The sequence below is a fragment of the Oncorhynchus nerka genome, linkage group LG14, assembly GCF_034236695.1.
Source record: "Oncorhynchus nerka isolate Pitt River linkage group LG14, Oner_Uvic_2.0, whole genome shotgun sequence".
NCBI classification, from domain to species: Eukaryota; Metazoa; Chordata; class Actinopteri; order Salmoniformes; family Salmonidae; genus Oncorhynchus; species Oncorhynchus nerka.
Window position 1 is genome coordinate 55,458,663 of NC_088409.1, and position 22,725 is coordinate 55,481,387.

Sequence of the window (22,725 nt, forward strand, 5' to 3'; positions counted from 1 at the left end):
CATAGATTAGAGCCTAATGAATTTATTTATATTGACTAAATTCCTTATATGAACTGTAACTCAGTAAAATCTTTGAAATTGTTGAATGTTGCATTCATACTTTTGATCAGTATAAATCATGTTATATGCTCCTAACTTTTTAAAATGGAGAGCACCAGTGCTACCAATTTAAAAAAGTTTATTTCGAGCCCTGGATGAAATACAGTACTCCAGCCTACACAGGAAAACATGTATGCTTCTGCTTTTAGAAGATTATTCCGTGAGCTGTTGCAGTGTTCAGTTTATAACATGTCGTGAATATTACTCACTATAATATGTATTTGGTTGAACTGAATCACACACAGGGCCTATCGTTGGCTATTGTTTGGCTATGACTTGGGCAGAGTTTCTTATGAGAGTGGCCTTGGCTTTATCCGTTGAGGGTGTGTCTTTCTTTCCATGTCATAAAATGTGTGGCGTGCAGTGAGCAACTTAAACGGAAGGACTCAAGCCTTGGGGACCGGAAGGAAGATGGATCCAGCATGGCCGGACAGAATGGAGATGCTCACTAGATGCAACTAGAGGACGAGAAGGATGACTGTTTCTGGAGTGGAGGAATATTGAATATGATGGAAGACTGTGATAAAGGAAATGGAGCAAAAGGGGGCTAAAGTTATAAATGAGCATAGGTTTTTGGTTGGAGTACGATTCACTAGCAATAATACTTTTTTTGGGGAGATCCATTTTGAAGTATCAAGGATGGTAAAATATGCATTATGAAAGGTGGAGTTGGTCAGAGAGACCAGAAGTGGTTTTGTTTTAACTTCTTCTGTGCCCGAAAGAGCAGAAGGAAAAGGCATTAAGGCTCTTATAAAGTATCGACAAATGAAGTGGAGAGTCTCGATTTTTGGAGCAGAGCATCGTTAAAAGGTGTAATCTCTCATGTCGCATTGGATTTTGAGGCCTTGTGGTTTACGGAGGAACACATCAGGAGTAGTTGGAGCACGCTGTCTGAACCGTGCATTGGATTGAAGATTGAAAGCCTGTTGGTATTATTGATGTTTGACGAAGAGTATCTCCCTTCACATGTGAAGCGGGGATATGTGAGATATGCAGTGAGTGCTTTCATGTCCAAGCCGTGTTTTGCCGAAATTGCAAAAGGTATGGCCACGTATCAAGTGTGTGTCGAAGGAATGAAGAATCTGAGGATGTACTGCGTTGCAATTGTGCTGGAAATCACATTCCCAATTCCCCGGAGTGCCCGGTTAAGGGTAAAGGAGTTTGAACTGGCAAGGGTCAGGGCTGTACCGCAGGTCTCCTACAAGGAGGTACGCAAAATAGGAGCTAGTGAAACTGAAGATATGGCAGTGGATGCCCCGCAGCCTGAGGAGATTCAGTGTCATTCGACAGTTGAGGTAAACTGACATGCTGATCGTGAAGATGGATTTTGTGACATTTATTGCACGTGATTAATTGTACTGCCTAAACCAACAAGAAGTCCACGAAGCTGGCCATAATTGTATTTATGGCTGAAAAGTTATTGGGTCTCCAGGACTTCACAGTCGAAACATCGCAAGGAATACTGTCCCAAAGACGCTCTTCCTTTTCAGGCCCCAGAGCCTATAGGGCTCGGAGTTGACCTTTGAATTTGACTGAAGAAGTACATTGATTATTGCTTTTGTTTCTTTGTCTTTTGTTAGTTATTTGGGAACAATATTAGTATACTTTTTTTTTAAATCTCGTATACTACCCTGTACAGTGGGTGACAGCATGCACCTCTAACATATGTTTGCGGACCGCCATAATACCATAGAAGAAGAAGAAGAGCAACTTAAACACTCCATGTTCAGTGAGCAAGTATTTTGACATGTGCTTCCTCTATCACTTTAACCACATGCTCTTACCTCACCATATTGCACATTCACAGCAAACAGATAAGCCGCATTGACATCCCTTCCACACCCAGATACAGATAAAGTAGACATCACACTGAGACTCTACATTCCCAGCCTAACAAGCAAGGAGAAGCATCATTGGTTTGGCATCACACAACCAGGCTAGGCACTTTTATACAACAAACAGGTTATTGGCAGACACTTGACTGATGGTAAGTTTTCGTTTCAGTTTATGGAGAAAGTCTGATGCTCTTTGGAGAAGTAGTTGTTTTTTCATGGTGCTTTGTAGCCTATTCTATCTCTTATTGATCTTTGGCTCTCTGCTCATCAGTATACCAGTTGACCATGGATTTCATATGTTTCAATTACTGTAACCTATATGTATCTTCTAACATTTATTGTGATCATCATAGTGTGTATATCTTAGAGTGACATGCGTCACTTAATTGTAATTAGTTCCAGGTGCTTCCTTTGAGTGTGGGGTGGGGTTTTGAGTATAAGTGCCCGGTGATCGAGGTTTTTGTGTTGACGTGACATGGCCGCAAGAACTATTTGAACAGTTTGCTACAACAGTGGCTGAAGGATCAGAAGGAGCGTGGAGATTTGGACATTTTTGGAAAGAGAGGAAGAAGGAAAAGGAGTAGAGGGAAGCTGTGTGGTGTGGAAGATTGGCGGTAAGTACCCCCAAAAAATGATGTACTCAGTAGCTCAGAAGTTTAACCTGACGAGAGTGAGGATGAATTACCTGCGGTGGCAGGTGCGGTGAAGACCGGAGTTCGAGCCTCATCCCGATGATGATAAAGATGCTTTTTGGCCCAGTGGGAGGGAGATTTTTTTGGAGAGAATGGATCCTTTCCTTCTGACTGATCCATATGTGGTGTTAGGTTGGGTGATGAAGAGGGTGGGGACTGTTGACTCGGTGAAAGTAACTCGAAGTGGACTCGTGGTGATTCTTTGTTTCTTCCCTCCAGAGGGAGCAGGTGCTCCGCATCACGTGCCAAATAAAACGGACTTGCTTTGCTCTCCGGAGCAGGGCTCAGTTGAAAGGAGTGATAACTGGGGTGGCGTTAAGGAGGATCAACTAATAATGGAGGATTCCCGGTGTCTGTGACACCCGCCTTTTCGTGTGAAGCAGACCTGGTGGAGAGGGTAGTAAAACAGAGCAGACACTGTCTGTCCTGTGTTTTGATGCCGAATCAAACTGACAAGGTCAAGTTAGGATGTGTCAGCTATCCCATGAGAGCTTTTGTCCCAAATCCATTACGTTGTTTTAGGTGTCATGTTGCAGCAGTGTGTAAGAGGGCTATTTCTAGATGTGAGAAGTGTGTAAGAGGGCACGAGACAAAGGAAGGTGTAGTATAAATGGAATAAGTGTGTTTTAACCCATGGTGCTGGACATCAGAAATGTCCGGTGAGAGAAAGGCAGTTTGAGGTTTGCCAAGATCAGAGTAGTACAGAAGGTGTCATATGCTGAGGCAGTTAAGAGAGTACTACTGCCCTTCTCCCTCCAGATCCTCTCTCGGTCTTCCTGAGCATTCCTTCCTCAACTATGTACTTTTCAAATTTTGATTGAATCTAACTATTGGAGAGCTTGATGTTCGAGCGATAGCGCTGAAGATCATGTTTGACATGTGCAATATGTCTTATCATTTCCATGCTCCACCCCTGATGTGAAGAACCTGTGTTTTGTTCATGTTTAGTAGTATATACATTTATCCGAGGACCTCACCTTGTTTAACAAAGTGGCGTAGTGGCTACAACCTTCAACCTGTTACATTAGGCTAACTGGTTGTGTTCATCATTCATCTTTATGATCATACTGGGTTATTTTGTGGTGGCTGTCCGGTTGCTAAATTTATCTCACCATCGGTGATGTGTGTTAATCTCTGGAGTTTCCTCCACACGCAGCAATATGGAAAAACAGTTTCCCTAAAAGGACATTGCAACATCCCTATCCGTGAGGGGTGTGTCAACGCAGCACAGTGTTGTTGTCATCCTTGTGTGATTCACTGCCACTTATTCATTATGTCCGGATCAGTTTGTGTGTGTGTGTGTGGTTTGTGAGTGTGTGTGTGTGTGGAGGTTGCATGAGCAAATCTTTCCATTATTTTCCATCCCATCTCATTTCCTGTGCCTAAGCACTCCTTCCTGACTTGACAGGGTTTCTACTGTCATGCTGCTCTCATTCGGTCTGGACAATCTAGTCAGACCGCATGATTATGAGTCAGTGTATTGTCTTGGCATGATGCATAGGACTATTGAAATCCACATGTGGAAAAACGCAGGTCTCTTTTCTATTGTGGAACCTGGGTCAGCAGGTCACATTGCAACAAACAGTTGATCCATTAATCAAACACCAGCCCGAGAGGCTTGTAAGGAAGTCAACAAAAAGGCAGTGACTTTGTCAACTGCTACAAAATCAGCGTTCACTAAATGTTATCAATACAACAGTGAATCTTCTGTGTGTCCTTATACCTCCAGTCTGGTGTCTATCGCTATCAACAGATATGAGTATAATCCATAACTTTTAGCATCAAGTCTAGTGACCATCAATCCGCATCTTGAGTGTCACAAACAGAACACTGGAAATGGTGATTAACAGAAACTCCAAATATGCTAAACATTGTGTTGATCACTACAAACCAAATGTGAACTTTAGTCATATTACATTTCCCTATTACAATGTGTGGTAAAAGACACATCAGTGTTACAACGAGTCTCAAACTAGAAACTGAACTGACCTCCTTCCAATGTCCTAGATTCTGTCTATTATGTAGGGCAGGGATGGGCAACGGATGAGTTCGGTTTCTTTGTGGTCCCCCCCCCCCATCAAGATTGCCCATCCCTACTGTAGGGGATTCAGTGTGACGCAAACTTAGATTCGGTGTGACGCAAACTACTACTTCACTCTCTCTGCTGATTTGATGCTAGGGGAAATTGACATGTCATCTTTGCCTGTCGGCATTGTTGTTTCATCTCATTAACTTCCACTTAGAAGCTTTTCATGTTAAAGAAAATACATGGAACAGTGAAAACCCCCTCAGATCTTCCTTATAGTCTAATGGTTTACAGCTTTATTATGCTATGTATTGTGACATTGCAACACCGAAAGGCCACAAAAACCGGATGCGTCCGGTTTTCATGTGAAATCGAAAGAGAGACTGTGACGTGACTTCCACTTTTGGACATCAACAAGGCGACAATCCAACTTAACTCCTGCTCCAAATCTACTGGATTGGTTGAACAGTGCAGAAGAGAACCTGCCTAAAATGTTTAAGTCAGGACCAGAAAGAGAGAAACGCCATTCTTTTACGCCTGCTCCGTTAAGGTTACCGGAGGGGCAGCAGAAATGTGGGCAGCATTGTAGAAGCAACGATGGTGGATAACTTAAGATAGTTCACTCAGGCCGTTTAACACTGTACAAAATGGTAAGTTCTGGTCTACTTGACAGAGTGGCTCTCCCATTAAAAACGAATGCGATTAGTTCTGCTTAGTTCATTGACTTCCATTGAAAAACAGTGGGATGTCTCGCTTCCTTTTCCATCTTTGATAGAAGGTGATATTAGCTACAGCTGCCTAATTAGGTTCCTGATGCTGCTTACGAAAATCGTCAGATAGATCAATCTAGATGAAGTGAAGTCACATCAACTTGGGCCTGACTCCTGTGGCCTTGCTGAAGCCAATTTAGCTTGTATTCCAGGAGATCCTCTAGGCAGAGATACTATACTGAACAAAATGTAAACACAACATCAAATCAAATGTATTTATATATAGCCCTTCGTACATCAGCTGATATCTCAAAGTGCTGTGCAGAAACCCAGGATAAAACCCCAAACAGCAAGCAATGCAGGTGTAGAAGCACGGTGGCTAGGAAAAACTCCCTAGAAAGGCCAAAACGTAGGAAGAAACCTAGAGAGGAACCAGGCTATGTGGGGTGGCCAGTCCTCTTCTGGCTGTGCCGGGTGGAGATTATAACAGAACATGGCCAAGATATTCAAATGTTCATAAATGACCAGCATGGTCAAATAATAATAATCACAGGCAGAACAGTTGAAACTGGAGCAGCAGCACGGTCAGGTGGACTGGGGACAGCAAGGAGTCATCATGTCAGGTAGTCCTGAGGCATGGTCCTAGGGCTCAGGTCCCCCGAGAGAGAGAAAGAAAGAGAGAAAGAGAGAATTAGAGAGAGCGTACTTAAATTCACACAGGACACCGGATAGGACAGGAGAAGTACTCCAGATATAACAAACTGACCCTAGCCCCCCGACACATAAACTACTGCAGCATAAATACTGGAGGCTGAGACAGGAGGGGTCAGGAGACACTGTGGCCCCATCCGAGGACACCCCCGGACAGGGCCAAACAGGAAGGATATAACCCCACCCACTTTGCCAAAGCACAGCCCCCACACCACTAAAGGGTTATCTTCAACCACCAACTTACCATCCTGAGACAAGGCCGAGTATAGCCTACAAAGATCTCCGCCACAGCACAACCCAAGGGGGGGCGCCAACCCAGACAGGAAGATCACATCAGTGACTCAACCCACTCAAGTGGCGCACCCCTCCTAGGGACGGTATGAAAGAACCCTAGTAAGCCAGTGACTCAGCCCCTGTAACAGGGTTAGAGGCAGAGAATCCCAGTGGAGAGAGGGGAACCGGCCAGGCAGAGAAAGCAAGGGCGGTTCGTTGCTCCAGAGCCTTTCCGTTCACCTTCCCACTCCTGGGCCAGACTACACTCAATCATATGACCCACTGAAGAGATGAGTCTTCAGTAAAGACTTAAAGGTTGAGACCGAGTTTGCGTCTCTCACATGGGTAGGCAGACCATTCCATAAAAATGGAGCTCTATAGGAGAAAGCCCTGCCTCCAGCTGTTTGCTTAGAAATTCTAGGTGCTTAGAAACATGCAAAGTGTTGGGTTCATGAGATGAAATAAAAGATCCCACAAATGTTCTATATGCACAAAAAGCTTATTTCTCAATGTTGTGCACAAATGTGTTTACATCCCACACCTGACAGGCGTGGCATATCAAGAAGCTGATTAAACAGCATGATCATTACACAGGTGCACCTTGTGCTGGGGACAATAAAATAACACTCTTAATAAAGTAATGATGTACTTTGAGACATGAAGCTCAATCAATCCGAAAAATCTCAAGAACTTTGAAAGTTTCTTCAAGTGCAGTTGCAAAAACCATCAAGCGCTATTATGAAACTGGCTCTCATGAGGACCGCCACAGGAAAGGAAGAACCAGAGTTACCTCTGCTGCAAAGGATAAGTTCATTAGAGTTACCAGCCTCAGATTGCAGCCCAAATAAATGCTTCACGGAGTTCAAGTAACAGACACATCTCAACATCAACTGTTGAGAGGAGACTGCATGAATTAGGCCTTCATGGCCACAAACCACTACTAAAGGACACCAATAATAAGAAGAGACTTGCTTGGGCCAAGAAACACAAACAATGGACATTGAACTGGTGGAAATCTGTCCTTTGGTCTGATGAGTCCAAATTTGAGATTATCGGTTCCAACCATCGTGTCTTTTTTGAGACGCAGAGTAGGTTGATCTCTGCATGTATGGTTCCCACCATGAAGCATGGAGGAGGAGGTGTGGGAGTGCTTTGTTGGGGACACTGTCAGTGATTTATTTAGAATTCAAGGCACACTTAACCAGCATGGCTACCACAGCATTCTGCAGAGATATGCCAGTCCCACTAAGCGCAAACCAGATGGGATATCATTTTTCCCCCCCAACAGAACAATGACCCAAAACACCTCCAGGCTGGGTAAGGGCTATTTGACCAAGGAGAGTGATGGAGTGCCTTAATTTTGCTGGACCCCAGGAAGAGTAGCTAATGCCTTAGCAGCAGCTAATGGGGTAGATCAGTTAAGAACAAATTCTTATTTACAATGAGGGCCTACCGGGGTACAGTGGGTTAACTGCCTAGTTCAGGAGCAGAACTACAGATTTTCTTTACCTTCTCCCATCTCTGGGATTCGATCCAGCAACCTTAACGGTTACTGGCCCAACGCTCCAACCACTAGGCTACCTGCCGACCCCATCCATAATAAATACTAAAACATGAGCAAAGCAATATAGCTCAAGTTATTGGCCTCAAAGGGCACAAAAAATCAAGTTTTCCTGTTTTTGTAGCATATTGACATGTTCACCCTTCACACCGAACATCAATTTCACATCTCTTTTAATGAAAGCAAAAATGTGCACCTTGTACCTATTTTTTATGAGCTTGTTTTAAAGTTGTTTATTGCAATATGACATAGATAAGACCAAATGGAAAGCAGTACAGTAGCTTATGTGAAGTGTTTTGGCAAAATATTCTAAAACTGTTTGTTTTTTCTTGCAGATATGGAATATTCAAACACTTTCAACATTTTCCTATAATTGTCATTTACCATTGGCAACAATGAGTGGAGCACGTGACTCATGTGTTACTTTGTAGCACAGTGAGAATTGTTTCAAATTGGAAACATATCGGGAAGGTGTGACTTGTGCGCTACTACTACCGTGTACAGAATGGGTCAAACGCGTTCTGGTCTCTCGTACTGGAAACCAACTGAGACAGCCAAACGACTCCCTATCTGCAGATTTACCAGCGTGGAGCGAAGGGGTGACCGGTTTTACAGGAATCTGATGAAAACGAAGCAGTTGCCTTCGCCAGGCACAGGTCAACCGGAGGTAGGGCTTGTAATAGGATCTGGAGATTCGGAAACCCTTCGTGGTCACGGGCGAGGAAAGTTGTTTAGAGGCCAGACCGAGTCGGAGGTAGTGGACTACACCACCCCGGTCGCCGAATACCCATCTCGAATTCATTATGAAAATATTCAGGCTCTCGACAGTGACGCTGTGAGCAAGGGAGCGTCCGACTCTTCCTTCGATGCGAAAGGCTTGGATACGCTGGCCAGAGGATTCGAAAGAACCCGCTGCGTAGTTACGCAGCGCAGCAGCCCAGAAACAACTGGGGAGGATCATGTCTGGAATGCCCCGGCTTGGGCCATGGAAAACAAGCCATTCGGATTTGATAAACAGGATGGGGTTGCCTCCGAGGTCAGGGCGATATCGGGGGCTGTACCACCGGATGGTTCAGTCCATTGGCGCATATCTGGAGAGGAGAATTTAAAACTGACCCTGGCATCACTGAGCTTGCGTTTAGACGAGCCTCTGACAAGTGGCGGATCAGAACCGATCGGGTATGATATACCACACACAGAGTTAGAAATTACCAAATCGAACATTATCGCTGCTTCTTGTGAGCCCGAAGCTGTCAGGAAAAATGAACAAAGTGGTTGTCCGGTTGAGTCGGGGAACCAGGAGGACCCCTCGATTAACTCTCCAAAACAGCCACACGGACAAGTCCAAAGTCCACTAGGTAGCCAACGTTTCCCTGGTACTATCCCAAAGCTTATTATAACCAGAGATCCAAGCCCCAGTCGGACTCAGGAAACACTAGACCCAAGGACCATGGAACTCGGAGTCGGTGGATCATCCCTGGATCCAAACGCCGACGATGAGTCCCCTTGCTCGGACAGTGGCTGTGGAGGCTCCCCGGCGCTGATGCGCTTTCGCCGAAAGCTCTCCAACTCGTCCTCCGCCGGCTGCGTATCCTCCGCCTCGTCGTTTGAGGAGTCCGAGGATGACTTCACCGGCAGCGACATCGAGTCCAGCCTGTCCCCAGTCATTTGCAACATGCTGGGCAGTCCAGACGAAGGAATGGGGGTGAGTGTGTCATCCTTAATTTGTTTGTGCATAAAATCTGGTGGTGTGCTGACTAGAGGTTTGTCTTCTGTATGAAGTTGCATAACAAAAACACCCATTAATATTATGTTAAACTCTTTGGCTATAATCGGTCCAAAATGTTGGCCAGAAGTGCCATGGATGGGCACATACTTAAACACAGCCCTATTGTTTACTTTCTGCACACGAATAAATCAAGAGCATAGCACCTATATAAACTCCCAGTAATTGATTGGGTAAACCACCAACATTTCAGCATTGCTGTTCCCCCTTCAGGGTAAAATGTTGTTGGTTTACCCAATCAGTTTTTATATAAACACTATATATTTTTTTATAGCTTGCAGTTTATATGGTGTTAGTGAGCACCTCTACACAAAATAATTTCTCTGGGTGTACACCAGCGCATGCTTTTTGTTAGACTACTTTCTGTACACACACTTCCATGGTACATTTGTAGCCTACTGTATGCACTCATGCTATTGATATAAGGCATAGTCTTTTTCCATTTATGCAGAAGAGATGCACTATGATTTGAAATGATGCCCTATAATGAGCAGACATTCACTGATAATGCATGTTCCAGAACCACAACTCCATTGTTGACTTACAGACTGCATGTCAATCACACACACACACACACACACACAATTCTCTATGTCAGATCAACTCCTAGATAACATATCTGAAACTCAAACGTCTCACACACACAAAGCCACCAAGCCCCTGTGCTCCTACCACAGGGTGTGTGGTGAATATTTAGCCTGAAGGAGTTTGGAGCACAATTGTATTTCCATATCGATCCGTTGGGTGTAAACAATATGATGGAAATCAGCTGAGCTAGGTGAACCTGTGGTGTCGCTTACATAATACACCTAAGCCAACAAATAGGTTCACCAATGAAGTCCCTTTCACTCCTAAGTGACCCTTTACCCATGACTCCCACCACTATGACCCTTAGCTGAGATTGTCACTAATGAGCTCGTCTTGATAAACACGGGGTCATTTGCTGAACCCCAAGATGTTCTTGTTTTGACCCGTGTACGAACCAGCTTTTTACAGTGGTATGTTTCCCTCCCCAGTCAGAGGCCTTTGATGCGCCCTGACCAGAAATGCTTGGAATGACATGAGCTCAAAAACAGGATGTCTTTCCTAGAAATGGACCAAATGAAATGCGGGCAAGCTCTCTCCCTGAACAAGAATGGTGTGAATCCCTGGAAGTCACCACTGTGTGGAAATACTAGAATGTATACATGTTACATTTCACCAACACGCATCATTTCTCTCTCCCTGTTACTTTCTCTCTCTCGGAGTGCATAGTTGTTGTAATCAACGTGTTTTATGAGAGAAACTACTTCAGGAGAACATGTGTTCAGCCTTCATTTCTTCATGTCTCTGAAAGGGAGACAAAAAAAACACATAATGACTGACCTATTTAGATGACATTGCTGTGAGTGACTCACTCTCACATTGTGTGTGCTCCAGTGGGTTTCTATACTGTGTGTGTGTGTGAGTCAATGTGTGGAGAGAGTGAGCCTTAAAAATAATGTACCCAAACATCCTGAATTCCAATACTTAGCCATAGCTCTCTTTCTACCTACTTTGTCGCTCTCTTTTCCTCCCTCATTTGCTTTCTCTAATTTGCTTTATCTTCTGTGAGTCCAGATATTTCCATATCTGTGTGTGTGTGTTCTGTTTAATGTATGAATTTAGTCTGGATGAGAGGGCACGTCAGCAGTTCCCATGTTATAGATCCCTCCCACACTACTGTTATGATTGAATATCTGGAACATAGTGAGTGTACTGGATGTCCATTTTGGATCTAGCTGGTGTGATACGGCAGCACTGAGGCGAGTGTTGGTTGTGATAGTATTAGGGCTTTGGTTGTTATTGGCTAATTGTACACTTTCAAAGTGTGGCCAAACCAGTTGTTACACTTTGCTCAATGACGCACATTGAAGATACTTGCCTGCTCACACTGCATATTTAGAGTTGAAGGCACACACACTCAGGCACTACACACTCTGATGCCATCTCAGAGTGTCATGGAAAATTGGGCTGCAGGCAGTTGTGTTGCTAGGCGACATCATTGCCATATATGGTGCTGTTTCTCTTTTTTTTCTTTTTTTTTCTTCTCTGGTCTGTATTTTGAATGTAACTTCTTAAATATTACACATTACTTTTGACATATTTTCATAGTCTCTTTCTGCCTGCATCATCCCTTCATTTCTCTGACAACACCCCCCCCTGTTTAGCCTTGCAGCACAGCACAAGGTTTTCCCCTGATGCACGGGCAGTGGAACAGAAGGCAGAGGAAAATATAAATAAGTGGAGGAGGATAAAGTACCCTCCCTACACACACTCTACAATATATCCCACAACACACGTACAGCACATACTCCACATACGCGCACACACACAAGAACAACTCGTTGATAAATCTCACATTATGCAAGTCACGATGGCAAAGTTGCCACACACTCGAACATGCATGCACACACACACACACAAACACTCTTACACATACTTGTAAGTGTCCACACAAGCATTAAAACACACATTTGTGTCAGACTTTGTTTTGTTGTGTGTGTTAACTGGGCTGTGGTTGAGCTGTGCTGCTCATGCCACCCAGAGCAGAATGAAGGGGATGTGGTTTACATGTAAACGAGGCCTGGAAAAAGAGCAGCATCACACCTAAAGAGTAAGATGTCCTTTTACTCAACTTTTTACTGTGGATAAACGATATCCCAAGATTTACTTAACAAAAGGCACATGTCAATAGGTGGTCCAGGTCAGACCTGCCATGGCACAAATGGAGAGCGAGGCTTTTCTCTTTTGTTCTCTAATGCTTCTATGTTGTTCCTCAAGCAAGGGGGAAGGCCGCGACATCACAGATTCCCATCAGACCAACTCCTTCAATGCCCTACTCCTTGAAGTTTGCAGCGGTCTACAAAACATATGCTGAAGATATATTATTTGACCCTTTTAAGTGTGGGATATTGCTTTTCAAAATTTTTTAAATTTTTTTTATAAAAAAATCGCTGGAGGATATCTTTTAAAGACTACAGCAGTGACACGCTGGTGTTGTGAGCAGTAAAACAGGGCGTACCCCCTTAATAAATCAAAAGCTATTTACAATAGCCACATGCCTGTGTTTTTCTCTCTCTCTTTCTCTCTGGGTTTATATGTCTGAGGAGTTTCTCTGAGGGACAAAGAGAAACAGGACTGCGGGGGAAGGTTTTAGAGGGAGCTATAGGGGAGTACTCTAGTGGATTTAAATAGTCTTTATTTAGTCAGGATAGCCCACTCTGTAACAAATGCTACTGTTTTCCAAGGAGTCCTGGGTTCTACAGAATCATTTTTTTTTTTAAGAAAGCGAGCAAAAGTGAGGTTAGTGCTTAGGGGTATTTAGAAATGTTTTCTTCTGAATATCCAATCTAGTAATTCACTTTGGCTCCAGCATGATGACTCCCATAAAACAGAATTGGCTACGTTAGGTCGATGTCTTTTGCATCATACTCACACTTGAAAGCTGTCTTTGCCCCACAATTTTTTATTTTTTGTCTCTGTCTCTGTCTGTCTGTCTGTCTAAAATGTTTTGATATTTTGAAATCCTTTAATTTTCAGTTAACAGAGGGGGGGGGGGGAAATGCTGTCTGCTGGTTAAGGTATTTATTTTAGGGACATGTGGTGTGGGAGAGCCATTGTCTATACGCTATACTACTGGGGGGGGGGGGGGGGGGGCTAGACCTAGTGTGGGAGACATCTCTCATAGAGAGATCTTGAATCGCTCTGTCTCTCTCTACACTACAGAAGTACATTTTGTGGGACTAGAGTGTGTCATCAAAGTAGTGCAGAGTAAAGAGGCCCTTTCTCTCTGGGTATTACAGACGTGCCTGTCACTGGGGACTCTGTCTTTCTGAGGACACTGGCCCACGACGGGCTGATTGGGGGGATTAGAGAGAGACTGCTACAGACTACTATAAGCAGATTGTGAGAGGACTCTGATATCAGAAAGACAGTTGGTGTGGTGGGGAAAAACATGGAGAGGGGAAAATTGATAAAAGGGGAGACAGAGGTCACCAAACTTGGGGAGAGGGGAAAATGTAGCGCCGAGTGATGGATTAGTGTGAGGGAGAGTGACGAGTTGACGAGCAAGCACGAGACCTGGGAGGGAGAAGTAACACCAGGTAGGGAGACGGTGAGACTGTAAGAGAGGAGTGACAAAATGCTGCAGAGAGGCCAGAGATCAGTTGGTGTTAAAGAGAAGGCAGAGAGGGGGGAGGGCTCAGTAGGAGAGGGATTATAATGTAACCTCACACGAGAGGGGATGTTAACCAGACGACACAAGTTAACTAAGCCAGGCAATTGCATTGGTTGACTGCTAATGCTGCAGGGCTAATTGAGGGACAGATGGCCTCTGTAGCATTGAGCTGCAGCCCTTCTAACAGTCATGGGTAGGGATAAATGCTCATGCTAGGCTAACGGGGACATACAGAGAGGGGCAAGGCTAAATGCTAACCCCTCTAGGCTAACTGAGGGACAGTCCGATGGAGCGCCGGATGCTCGTGGCGGTCTCGTTTGGAGAACCTGTACTGATGGCGCGGAGTGTGTGGCACTGGCTACACTCTCACCTCCCCTCTGTGTCTGTGTGTGCCTGTGTCAGCGCCGGTCTGCTGCTCCACTACTGCTCAGTCTGCCAAGTAAGAGAAGAGACAAACAGATTAGACATACTAGATTAGATACGCTGTTGGGAAGAGTTGAGATTGGAGCTGGATGCCAACAGGTGAGGACAGGTTTACATACAATATAAACTGTGTGGTGCGAGCCCTGAATGATTGGCTGAAAGCTGTGGTATATCAGCTCGTATACCTCTGGTATGACACAATTGTATTTTTACTCTTCTAATTACATTGGTAACCAGTCTATAATAGCAATAAGGCACCTTGGGGGTTTGGGGTATATGCCATCTGCATTACGCCATGCCTATTGGCTGTATACCACACGCCCTCGGGCTTTATTGCTTAAGTATAGTATAGCGAGGAGTTGAAGTCCGATAACAATAGTCTTCTAGTCATAGATATAATAACCTTAGGTGTGGACAGGTGAAGACTGTCCTTGTGGGCTGGAATGTAGGGCCACATTGAACGTTGCAGATAGAAATGCCACAAATAGAGCCGACGTGATTCCTTATTGTACTAGTCAGAGAGGCATGTTTGTTCTACATAGCGCATTGCTAACTGAACGTACCAAAACGTTGCGTCCTGCTGGACGCGCCCCTGGTGTACATCCAGTATGTAAGGCTGTGTTTCTCTCTCTAGGATTAGGTACGAGGTGGGCAGGTACACAGTATCTCCTCTCTCTGTGCTGATCCACACAGGTATGTGTGGAAGTGCTGCTACAAACCCTGTCCTCTCCAGTTGAGGCAGGTCTGGGCAGGTGTCGGTTTCTGTCTGTAGAAGGATTATCTAGCTGCTTTGGCATTAGCTAGTATGGACAGGTAGAAGAAGAGTTGTCTTTGTGTGTCTGTAGGCTGGGTCAGGTGTGTATTGGGTCCATTAAAGTTCAACACACAATTTGATGATTGTATCTTTATTTGAGCAGGTTTAACACCTAGGATCTGTCTTTATTATTAAAAGCTGTTTTTGTCGTGGGTGTTTTACATTTACATTTACATTTAAGTCATTTAGCAGACACTCTTATCCAGAGCGACTTACAAATTGTTAGTAAGGTTCTCTGAGTTGACGTTTGTCTCTATCTGGGCTAAGGCGGTGGTAAGCCAGGGAGATTTATGATGACGGCTGCTGTCAGAATAGACACTAGGGCTGTAGGTCAGTAGGGTCACAGCTTCACGACCTTTAGTTCTTGACCTCGTGGTCAGAACAGAGCTTTTGTGTTCCTCTTGTGGACAACACTGACGTCCAGAATGTCACTACTGATATGCGTGTGTGTGTTTCATGGCTGCTGTCATTATGACAGGAGTCAAGACACATTCCAAGAACGTAGTGTAGGATGAAGGGAAGAAAAGAGAGGGTTAAGGATGGAGGCGGCAGAGGGACAGAGCTCTGCTGTTTTGTAGTGGAGGAGCAGGAGGAAAATGGAGCGGGATTAGGATAACAACAGAGCTCTGCTGTTTTATAGTGGAGGAAAATAGAGCGGGATTAGGATAACAACAGAGCTCTGCTGTTTTGTAGTGGAGGAAAATAGAGCGGGATTAGGATAACAACAGAGCTCTGCTGTTTTGTAGTGGAGGAGCAGGAGGAAAATAGAGAGGGATTAGGATAACAACAGAGCTCTGCTGTTTTGTAGTGGAGGAGCAGGAGGAAAATAGAGCGGGATTAGGATAACAACAGAGCCCTGCTGTTTTGTAGTGGAGGAGCAGGAGGAAAATAGAGCGGGATTAGGATAACAACAGAGCTCTGCTGTTTTGTAGTGGAGGAGCAGGAGGAAAATAGAGCGGGATTAGGATAACAACAGAGCCCTGCTGTTTTGTAGTGGAGGAGCAGGAGGAAAATAGAGCGGGATTAGGATAACAACAGAGCTCTGCTGTTTTGTAGTGGAGGAGCAGGAGGAAAATAGAGCGGGATTAGGATAACAACAGCGGGAAGTAGTGAGTGAAGGCAGGAGAAAGGGAGTAATACTTCCCCCCCCCCCCCCCGGGCCATTCATTAAACTGTCTGGCCTGAACGGCTGGATAGAGAGCGAGTGGGAGATGAATGAGAGAGGAGTAAAAGAGCCATTTAGGGGGGGTATAGCCCTGCTTTGATGACCCGTTCCTCTCCGGACCCCCTGTAGTGACACCCAGCATCCAATGCTCAGCTCCGAGAGGGACAGAGGGAGAGAATGATAAAGTGGTTGATTTAGCTGGATTCCCCCTGCAGATTAGTGCTGTGCCACCGTGGAGCTAGCTCATCGTTCACCTGTCACATTGATCTCTGCCTCTTTGCACTTTTCCTTCTGGGCTTTGTCTTCATTTTGCAATGTTTTCAGTCTGGCATGTATGTGTGTGGATGACTGTACACTTTTGTGTGTTTCTGCTCTGAGGTCAGGGTTATGTTTGGGTTAAGCTGGTAAAGAGCTTTTAGAGCTCGGAAGTCTCTGTTGACATTGACCCGGGACTCAAACTACTAGCCTGCGCTGTCTCTATTCTTCACCATGTATTCAGCACAACTTCAGGGGTCGTATCCACAAAGCGTCTCCGATTTTAATAATCAATACGATTATATGGACAGATCCTAGATCAGCACTGCTGCTCAGATATTTAATGAACACGGCCTCTGGCCTGTGTTTCTCCTCTTCCCTCGCTCTGTATTCAGCACAACATTTCAGCAGTCCAGTGTAAAGAATGCGTGGGAGCGGAGGAGGCAGACAGACAAACATTGGCTGGGGTTGGTTGGTTGGTTGTACTGGGCTGGAGTGTAGTGGGGCATGCGTTCTTTAGCAGTCCGAGGGTTGTAAATGATCATAAATATGGGTTTATGACGCCCTGTCCTTCCACTCAATTACCTCTATGATGACCTCTGCCTCCCATCTTCTTTCTCTTCTCTTTTCCTCAAACGTTTTGTCCATGCCCTACCTTTGCTCTCTCCTTGTCTCTCTGTCCCTACCTCTCTCTGTCTCCTTCCAGTGATTTCCCACACAGTATCATTTCCTAATCAGTGGTGTGTGTGTGCAATCGATGCTGTGTGTTCTCCTCTCTGCTTGCTTGCGTCAAACTATCTTGCATAGTGACCTTGCTATGTTTTTCCAATAAAGATAAACTAACTACACACACACACATCCGCAGACTCACTCACTTACTCAATCAAACTCGCACATAGTGTTCCTGTGTAGGCCAGGAACGTTATATTTTTGTTACCGCGGAACCAGTGTGACCTTTCTGGTCAATGTTTTTGAATGGGGGGGGGGGGGGGGGGGGCTGTGAGAAATGTTGTGTACCTGGCCTTGGCTCACGTGAGCTGGGACCTCACTCTGTGCCTCTGGTCGAGTGTGAGTGTGTGTCTGTCCTTTTAGATCAACCTCAAATGGTCTTATGACCCACTGATAAGCGATGCAACAATTCTATCCAGTTTACTGCTGTGGCCAAGTAAGAATGAGTCGGGATGACCATATGTAAACGACTAGTTTAGCTGACTGGTGGTGTGTAACACATTTTGTTGCTTCTCTCCTTCCCAGACCAAGCAATGGCAGAAGCTGAAAACTATGGTGCACTGGTCTCCCTTCGTGTCCTTGAACAAGCGTTATCCCTGGGTGCAGCTCGCCGGGCATGCAGGTATACACCACTCCCTTTCACACTCTCTCTCTAGTGCTCTAGCTCTCTCTCTTTCTCTCTCTCTCTCTGTCTCTCTAGTGCTCTAGCTCTCTCTCTTTCTCTCTCTCTGTCTCTCTAGTGCTCTAGCTCTCTCTCTCTCTCTAGTGGTCTAGCTCTCTTTTTCTCTCTAGTGCTCTAGCTCTCTTTCCCTCTATAGTGCTCTAGCTCTCTCTAGTGCTCTAGCTTTCTTTCTCTCTAGTGCTCTCTCTTTCTCTCCTCTCTAGTTCTCTAGCTCTCTCTTTCTCTCTCTCTAGTGCTCTAGCTCTCTCTCTTTCTCTAGCTCTCACTTTCTCTCTAGTGCTTCTCTCTAGCTCTCTTTCGCTCTTGTGCTCTAGCTCTCTTTCTCTCTAGCGCTCTCTCTCTCTCTCTTTCTCGCTTTCTCTCTAGCTCTAGCTCTCTCTCTCTCTCTCTCTCTAGCTCTCGTGCTCTAGCTCTCTCTCTCTCTAGCTCTCGTGCTCTCTCTTTCTCTAGCTCTCTCTTTCTCTAGCTCTCTAGCTCTCTCTTTCTCTAGCTCTCTCTTTCTCTCTCTCTCTCTCTTTCGCTCTAGCTCTCTCTCTTTCTCTCTCTCCTCTCTCTCTCTCTCTAGCTCTCCCTCTTTCTCTAGCTCCCTCTTTCTCTAGCTCTCTCTCTCTCTCTCACTTTCTTTTCCTCTGTCACTCACTTGTCCCCTCCCTCTGTCTCGTAGGTAACTTCCAGGCGGGGGAGTATGGGCGTTTGTTGAAGCGCTACTGTGAGTGTGAGCAGCTGTGCCTGTCTAAGCTGATGGGGGATATTCTGCGGCCCTATGTCCCTGGCTACTACGGTGTGGTTCAGAGGGACGAACAGGACTACAACCTAATGGATGACCTCCTGGCTGACTTTGACTCTCCCTCCATCATGGATTGCAAGATGGGCAGCAGGTGAGGCTCTCCAGGACCAATGCTGGAGAGGAGATGACTATTGTTGGATAACTCCGCTGTTAGATGATGAACTGGCTCACTAACCCGGTCTTCCCTGTCCTATCAGGACTTACCTGGCGGAGGAGCTACTGAAGGCCAGGGAGCGTCCACGGCTCCGCAGGGACATGTATGAGAAGATGGTGGCCGTGGACCCTGGGGCCCCTACGGATCAGGAGAGGGCCCAACAAGGCATCCTGAAGCCCAGATACATGCAGTGGAGAGAGACCCTCAGCTCCACTGCCACCCTGGGCTTCCGCATTGAGGGCATCAAGGTCAGGGGGCCCACTGGGTTCAACTCGGGGTCTAAATGAGGGGATTGAGAAATGATTTTTAGTGTTTCAAATTTATGGGCAAAATAAATTAACAATGAGACAAGGAAATGGGTGTGATGGGTCAGCACTCAAAAAGATGTCACATAAAGCTTACTTCATTAAAAAAACGAATAATAGTTTCACTTCATCAATAATTACTTGTGTGTATTTTGTTATCTGCAGAGAGCGGATGGGACGTGCAACACCAACTTTAAGAAGACCAAACACCGGGAGCAGGTCATGCAGGCCCTGGGAGATTTTGTTGATGGGAACATTCAGATCCTGGTACGTGTTTCTAGAGGGACATTTAGTCGGGTGGCACATAAGGGAACTTGAGTTCTTGGGGGACCTACTCAGTCCCTTCAGATTGACTGTCTATTTGACTGTTTGTCTCCCGTTCTCTCTCTGGTAGAAAGTCTACCTGCAACGTCTGGAGGAGCTGCGATCTGTGCTGGAGAAGTCACAGTTCTTCAGAACACATGAGGTAACCCACACAAACTCACTCACATCCTATACTACTTCCCACTTCTCTGTACCCATAGTACTCTGCTTTACTTGAAGACGATATTTATAGTAAAGTTTGGCATGAGTACTTTCCCTCAACAAACTTGTTTGCTGGATTATGATTAAATGTGATTGATATGAACATGATTCAAATTCCTTATTAAACCTGAAATATGTTACTTTTTGGGCTGCTGGACCAAATTGAAATAGAAATAGTTATAGATCTGTCATCCTCATTAAAAGCAAGTCTAAGAAGCGGTAGATCTATTCTATGTGCACTATTTCGATGCGTCCCATTCTTAAATTTCGTTTTTACTTTCAGTTTTGTACACCAGCTTAAAATACAATATTTTTTGGGTAATAGACAATATATTTCAGTGGTTTAGATGCTACAATGATTCTCTACACTATACATGCTTGTTTTGTCTCACAAACTGAAATGAATTAAGGGAAAGGCAGATACCTAGTTAGTTGTACAACTGAATGCATTCAACTGAAATGTGTCTTCCAAATTAAGCAAACTATTAGAATTTTAGTAACCAGGACATGGCGGAGCGATTTCTGCGTAGTGCAGCTTTAAATCACAAACAAACACTCTCACTGACAGACTGAACTCAAATGTCCTGTTTTCTCCCAGGTGGTGGGCAGCTCCCTGCTGTTTGTGCACGATGCGTCAGGCCAGGCCCGTGTGTGGATGATAGACTTTGGGAAAACGGTGCCCCTGCCTGCCCCCCTCACCTTGGACCACCGGACCCCCTGGATCGAGGGCAACTGCGAGGATGGCTACCTGTGGGGTCTGGACAACCTCATAGACATTCTCAGTACCATGCTCCCCCCCAGCCGCTGAGAAAGAGCGGGCCGTGTGAGAGAGCACAAAGGGATGGCCTGGAAGAGAGAAGAGGAGGAGGAGGATGGAGAGAACACTCTCATCCTAGTCACAGATGGAGAATGAAAGTGGGGAAGAACAAATGGAACGGGTCATTACCCAAACTAGATGTGAGACTGGTGAGATGGAGGGGAAAGGAAAGAAGGATGACATTGAAAGAGGCAAACGGAGGAGCGCTCAGAACATGGTGGACGCTCTTTATGAGTGAGGAAACCTGTCCACACCACTAGTGTTGTCATCCCTCATCAACCTCTCTCATTATTATAAGAGCTATGACGTCAACTATCACAGCAGCACGCACACGCGGACACACACACGGACACACTACTGTTCCTTCATATTATCACGAGTATGATGATAATGTACTGAACCTTTCCAATGGGATATATCCTCCTCAAGTGACCAATGGAGAACATTTTTGTTTTCATTATGGACCACTTGACTTTATGCTTTTTTTAAAACTATTTTATATATTTGTCAACACTAGAAACACTGGAAAAAAAGCGGTATATGTAAACTTTATCTGGTACTTCGCCTTTTAATGTAAATACAGTTTTATTTAATCCGTTTCACTTCACGAGTAGCCTCTTTATACTTTGTACTTTTTCTGTGCCTAGATTTTGTGATTGGAGGCAGATAATTTTTTTATATATCATTCCAAAGTTTGCTGGAGAGTTGACCCAAAGTCTGTAACAATTTGTTTTTTGTAAGTTGGATTGACACCTGGTGAAAACTGGAAGCTGTTGATTGGCTCTGTCTGACCCCGTGTGGTGTCTGATTTGGCAGAGTTGACCCAGCAGATAAACTAACAGTGGTTCCCAACCAGGGTTACTAGGACCCCTGGGGGTACTTGGTCGATCCACAGGGGGGTAACTTGAGAATATTTAATGAGACCATAGGCTTACTGATAAAAAAGTACATGAGGTGGGTATTCTGGGCAGAGCAAAATTCAGCTGTTGCTATAGTAACCACAAATGATTGGGAACCACTGGACTAATGGATCTTATTAATGTTGTTTTCTTTATTTTCTCTCCTAGTGGGCACATGACTTGGTGGTCATGGCTAACTAGACTGTATTGCACAAATGGGTTCCTCACAAAAGCCATTGAACAAAGCTAGCCCTGCCTCTGTGTCTCTGAATATGGATTCACTCTGGTGTCCAAGGTTCTTATAAGCAAACCATTTTCTGGTGAATGGAAGTTGATCAATCTGCAGAGTTGTGACCATTTATTCCTTCAGTTCGGTTCATACATTTTTCTGGAATGGGCAACGATTGGCCTGACAACTGAAATGACTATTTGAACAAGTCACCTGAAACTGGAATGAATGACCTACTGTTTGTTATGACATGTTCATCCACACGTCACACTTGTCACTGGATTTGTAGATCTGACAGCCAACATTCCCATCCAAGTCTTCCTACATAGACAACACTGTTTGTGTATTTATGGTGTGTGTGTGTAGATTTCTATGTCTAGAAAATGGAGGCGCTCTGTGTGTGACTGTCAGCATTGACATCATGGAATTATGTTTCTTCTGTTGACATCTCACACCATAAAAACACATTCTGGAACAATATATTGTTTACAAAGTATTATATCTTACGTACCATGTATCCTCTTCTTCATCTTAACCTGATAGTTACTGGCTTTATGACTGTTTGGGTTGTTTGTGTGGCTGAGCGCTGGACTGTAATAGGGTTGGGAAAGCCTAAGATGTTATATAGTTTGGATAAGCCTTTCCTCTGTGCTGTACTTCAGGAGACAGTGCATTGCAAGAGCACAAATACGAATGTTCAGAGGATTGAGACTGGTCCCTGCTCTCTGTCTAGAATACCATTGATTGCAATAAACTGGAACTAAGAGCTCAAGTCTTTCTAATCTGAAACCCTGTGTCGTCTCATTCAACACCAAACATCAGAAGTATGAATCGTATTGATAAATGTTTTTACACTCCCCTACAAAAGTTTGGACACATCGACTCATTTGAGTGTTTCTTTATTTTTACATTGTAGACTAATAGTGACGACATCAAAACTATGAAATAACACGTGGATTCATGTAGTAGCCAAAAAAGTGTTAAATCAAAATCTATTTTAGATTCTTCAAAGTAGCCACCCTTTGCCTTGATAGCTTTGCACACTCTTGG

General features: G+C 44.7%; 1 protein-coding gene across 1 annotated transcript; it reads left to right on the top strand.

Annotated features, from left to right (window-relative positions):
• Window positions 1-1,905: 1,905 nt before the first annotated feature.
• Window positions 1,906-22,457, top strand: LOC115141503 (inositol-trisphosphate 3-kinase A-like). The gene is made up of 8 exons (XM_029680421.2): window positions 1,906-2,086; window positions 8,243-9,612; window positions 17,803-17,899; window positions 18,624-18,837; window positions 18,944-19,148; window positions 19,371-19,472; window positions 19,600-19,671; window positions 20,329-22,457. Exons 2-8 carry the CDS (start codon window positions 8,413-8,415, stop codon window positions 20,536-20,538), a joined length of 2,100 nt encoding a protein of 699 aa, XP_029536281.2. The 5' UTR covers window positions 1,906-2,086; window positions 8,243-8,412; the 3' UTR covers window positions 20,539-22,457.
• The last annotated feature ends 268 nt before the right edge of the window (window positions 22,458-22,725 follow it).

Coding starts and splice junctions, on each gene's coding strand:
- LOC115141503 (XM_029680421.2), top strand. CDS start 8,413: ATGGGTCAAACGCGTTCTGGTCTCTCGTACTGGAAACCAACTGAGACA. Junction 19,149..19,370: donor TCCGCATTGAGGGCATCAAG/GTCAGGGGGCCC, acceptor TGTTATCTGCAG/AGAGCGGATGGGACGTGCAA. Junction 19,473..19,599: donor ATGGGAACATTCAGATCCTG/GTACGTGTTTCT, acceptor TCTCTCTGGTAG/AAAGTCTACCTGCAACGTCT.